Raw genomic sequence first — 4,657 nt, 5'->3', positions numbered from 1 at the left:
AGTGGGGACAGAGACAAAGTTCTACCAAAGTCATACAGACCAATTAGCCTTACTTCTTTCATGCTTAAAACAATGGAGGAGGTGGTCAACCTACATATAAGGGACACCTATCTCACTAAAATGCCGCTGCATGAAAGACAACATGCCTACCAAAAAGGCAAATCTACCGAGACGGCCCTAATGGACTTGGTAGATCGGATTGATAGAGCTATTGAAGATAAAGAGATTGCGTTATGTGTCTTCCTCGATATTGAAGGCGCATTCGACAACACTTCAACCAGCTCTATCACAAATGGCCTGGCTTCAAAGAATATAGATCCAACAACTAGGAAATGGATCAAAGCCACGCTCGACAATAGGGTAGCCTCATCGACTATTATGGATAATGGACCTGACACTCAAAATCAGGCTGACACAAGGTTGCCCACAAGGAGGTGTGCTGTCACCCCTGGAATGGTCCCTGGTAGTGGATGAGCTACTAAGGGAACTGAACCTAATATGGCGATTATGGTGGTGGGAAAATGCGCATCGGTGGTCGCTGGGTTGATGCAGTCAGCACTAAGAGTCGTCGAGGATTGGTGCCAAAGGGTCAAGCTGACAGTAAACGCTGATAAGACGGTCTTGATACCTTTTACCAAAAAGAGGAAGTTGGAGGGACTAAGACCCCCAACACTCTTCGGGAAAACTATTAAGTTTGCGGGTGATGTCAAATATCTAGGAGTAATCCTAGACAGAGGACTCACTTGGAATAAGCACATCGAGTATATTACGAAAAAGGCTAGATGTGCTCTGGGTTCCTGTTGGAAGCTTGTCAGCTCTAAATGGGGTATTCGGCCGAAGGCAATGCTATGGCTATATACAGCCGTAGTGAGACCGATTACCACATATGGCTGCGCAGTGTAGCATAAAAAGGCTGAACAAGTAAACTGTAATAAAAGACTAAACAGCGTACAGATACTGGCATGTTGTAACGAGGGCAACATATGGCGTGCCCTCTCACTCGCACATTCCGGGAATTTTGGAAAGCCCAAGCGTGCCCCAAAAGGCGACGCGTCCGAGACGCACCCGCCAGATTCCCGCGCGCTTCCGGCTCGACTAGTTCGTAGTTCTTTTATTTTGTTAATAGTAAAATCCGTACTTAATTAAGATTTAAGAGTGATTATTTTTATATGTGTTGAATACAATAAAAGGTGTAATATAGACTTTTTACTAATAATTTATCACACCCCCGGTCAACGCATTAAATTGGCGCCCAGCTAGAGGCCGAAAAAGTGAAAGTTTTGTGTGAAAAGTGAAAGTTACTCATAAAAAACAAAAGGACATCAATGATGACTCGGTCCAAGAACAATACAAATACTTCGCCTAGTCGACCGGTCCAGCCGAATCTCAATAATCCGGAGGATAGCGGCTCGCCTGCCAGCCTCTCGCGTCCGACGCCTTCGCCCCCTCCGCCATGTGCCGGCGGCGCCAGAGTGGCGTCACCTCTCGACGCTCAGAGTTTAACAGCGACGTTGCTCGCCATGCAGCAGAGCCAGGCCGCCACGTTCGAGCTATTCTCCCGAATATTGGAGTGAACGTCATCCCCAGGAATTTCCGTGCCTACGCCGACGCCCGCCGCCTCTGCAGGTAACTTCGCAGGCTGCACGGCACGATACAGCGGGGCGCCGCAAGAGTCATTAGACGCTTTCATAGACGTGGTCGAGTCGTACAAAGATTGTACGAACATTAGTGACGGTAATGCCGTGCTCGGTTTATCAATGCTGCTGACGCTCGACGCCGCTACGTGGTGGCAAGGCTTCAAAGCCACCGTCACATCGTGGGACGACGCGCTCCGGTTCCTGCGTAGTGCCTTTGGAGACCGTCACCCGCCTCACCGCATCCACAGAGAGCTCTTTTCCAATCCGCAAACGGGAGAAAATACGGAATTATACATTTCGAAGGCTCGAGCCCTCCTCGCTCGCCTTCCACCAGGCGACCTTAGTGAAAAGGTCAAGCTGGACATGATTTATGGGCCTCTCCACACGCGGACGAGACAGCGTCTTCGACGTTTCGCGTCGATGGAGACTCTTTTAAAAAAATAGAAGACGCGGATGATGCAGCTTCGCGGACATCGACCTCGTCGACGGCGCGTCCAGACGCCGCCGCCCGCGCCGCCCGGGCTTCGCCCTCGGCGCGCCCCGAGTTCGCCGTGCGTGCTTCGTCTACGCCTCGGCATAATATGCTAGGCGTCAACCCGTCGGAACAGGCAACTTTTCCAAAGAGTAATAACGCTCATAAACGTTTTTGTGTGTATTGTAAACATCCGGGACATAATCGTGACGAGTGTCGTAAACTATTGTTAAAAAGTGCTAGGGACAGTAAGGTTCAAATCGAATTAAATTCTGGCTCGCGGGGTAATGTTTATGTTCCTCCGAATTCCGATGCTAGCGCTGAGTATAGGGTGACCACATTACCTGCCAGGACTTACGCCGTTTCCCGCGTTGTTGAGAACCCTGTTCCCGCTTCGAGTTTACAACCGCCTGCTGCGAATGGTAAGTTAACTTTTGTTGATACTCCAAGTATCGACCAGGATGCAAGATGAAGGTCAGTTGCTGAATGAAGGTGAAAGGCAACAGTTATCGGATCTCTTACACCAGAATGAAGACATCTTCCAAACAGGGGGAGAGCCTACTCCATATGTTGAGCACCACATTGAGACAGGTAACCACACGCCCATTGCTGTTCCTCCCTACAGACTAACGTCTGCTAAGAAGGAGATTATGAAAGCAGAGATAGAGAAGATGTTAGAGGCGGACGTCATAGAAGAGTGTGAATCTCCATGGGCCGCACCTGGTTTGTTAGTCCCAAAGAAGGACGGCACGTTTAGATTTTGTGTGGATTTCAGAGGTTTGAATGCAACAACAAAAACTGATACTTATCCGATTCCTCGCATCGATGACCTCCTGCAGATGACTAAAAGCGCCTGCTACATGTCCTCAATTGATTTGCGCTCTGGATACTGGCAGGTTAGTGTCCACCCTGAAGACAGAGACAAGACCGCTTTCACCACACCATTTGGAACTTATAGGTTCAAGCGGATGCCGTTTGGTCTTAAAAACGCTCCGGCGACGTTTCAGCGGCTCATCGATCGTTTTCGTTCAGGTTCCTCGCTGCAGGATGTCACAATTTTAGCGTACCTTGATGGCATACTGGTAATTAGTAATAGTTTCCTCGGACACCTGCAAGACCTGCAAAAGGTATTTAGCCGTTTACGAAAATTTTAATTATGCGCAAACCGCTCGAAGTGTCATTTCCTTAGGCCAGAAGTAACCTACCTAGGTCACGTTATCACACCACAGGGTATATCACAAGACGGTGCAAAGGTGGATGCAGTGCTCAAAATGAAGGTACCTACCAATTTAAAACATTTAAAATTATTCCTACAAACCTGTGCCTGTTTCCGGAAATTTACTCCGGAGTTTCGTAGCATCTCCGAACCATTAACCAGACTCACTCGGAAGGACAAAGAGTGGTCATGAGACGCCGAGCAGCAACACGCTTTTGAGCTCTTGAAAGGTAAACTTACCGAAGCTCCAATACTCATACAGGCTGATTATTCCAAGCCTTTTGTCTTGCGAACAGACGCAAGCAATTACGCTGTTGGTGCGGCACTTCTTCAAGGAGACGGTAACGACGAGAGACCTATTGAATATGCTAGTCGACTACTTAGTTCAGCGGAGAGAAATTATTCCACCACGGAGTGCGAAGCACTCGCCGTAGTTTGGGCCGTAGAGAAGTATAGGGGGTACATAGATGGTCAACCCTGCATAGTAAAGAGTGATCACCAGCCGTTAAAATTGTTGAGGTAAACCTCTTTAGTGTAAGATGGTGTTGGCCATTCAGATTTTAGAAGATGTTTATTTCCTATGTTTTTGATATTTGACACCTTGTGAGTTTTTCAGTGTTCTGTTGATTGTCTAAAGAAAACCAATATATGATTTACTTTATGTATATTGCTTTTTATTAATTTCACAAAGTACTTCATTCCACCGGAGCCGAATTAGGATAGAAAACGACTCCCTGTAAAAGGTTATGGGCCCAGAACTACTAAAAATATTCATTATGGAAGTAAGTAAAATGCAAATCTCAAAGTTGGATGGTACTAACTGGGTGCAGTGGCGATACAGGATGACTGCACTACTGAGAGGTATGGATGGGCTTATCGATATTGTGAATCGTAAAGTTAGTAAGCCAGAGAAGCCAGCAATCAACAGTGGCGATGCTACTGCTGCAGCGGCAATGGCCGAATACAAGAAGAATTTAGGAGAGTACTTGAAACTAGAAAGTACGGCTCTTTTATTGATTACGAACAATATTTCCGATGAAGCATTAGATAAGGTGATCAGGTTTTCAAGTCCAAGTGATGTCTGGGTTGAACTACATCGGCTATATGACGGCGTGAACGATGACCGTCTGTATCACGCCTGTACGAGCCTATTTCAGTTAAAGATGGACATCTCAGACGACATTGCGACTCATGTATCCAAAGCGAAGAATTTGTGGCATAATCTAAATCAAGAGCTAGTTAAGGCTGATGATGGGAAAGAGCTGCCAGAAATACTACTTATATGCAAGATTTTTGATACATTGCTGGAAGGATATTTTTCCTTCAAGTCTA

General features: G+C 46.8%; 1 protein-coding gene across 1 annotated transcript; it reads left to right on the top strand.

Annotated features, from left to right (window-relative positions):
- The first annotated feature begins 1,328 nt into the window (after positions 1–1,328).
- On the top strand, positions 1,329–2,081 carry LOC121738300 (activity-regulated cytoskeleton associated protein 2-like). The gene is made up of 2 exons (XM_042130270.1): positions 1,329–1,497; positions 1,588–2,081. Exons 1-2 carry the CDS (start codon positions 1,329–1,331, stop codon positions 2,079–2,081), a joined length of 663 nt encoding a protein of 220 aa, XP_041986204.1.
- Positions 2,082–4,657: the final 2,576 nt, after the last annotated feature.

Source organism: Aricia agestis, chromosome Z, assembly GCF_905147365.1.
Source record: "Aricia agestis chromosome Z, ilAriAges1.1, whole genome shotgun sequence".
In the NCBI taxonomy this organism is placed as follows: Eukaryota; Metazoa; Arthropoda; class Insecta; order Lepidoptera; family Lycaenidae; genus Aricia; species Aricia agestis.
This window is presented reverse-complemented; position numbering and strand designations above follow the sequence as displayed.

Excerpts from the sequence above, each read along its gene's own strand:
- LOC121738300 (XM_042130270.1), top strand. The coding sequence starts at position 1,329 with ATGACTCGGTCCAAGAACAATACAAATACTTCGCCTAGTCGACCGGTC. Across the intron at positions 1,498-1,587 it reads GTCACCTCTCGACGCTCAGA|GAATTTCCGTGCCTACGCCG; the intron begins GTTTAACAGCGA and ends CGTCATCCCCAG.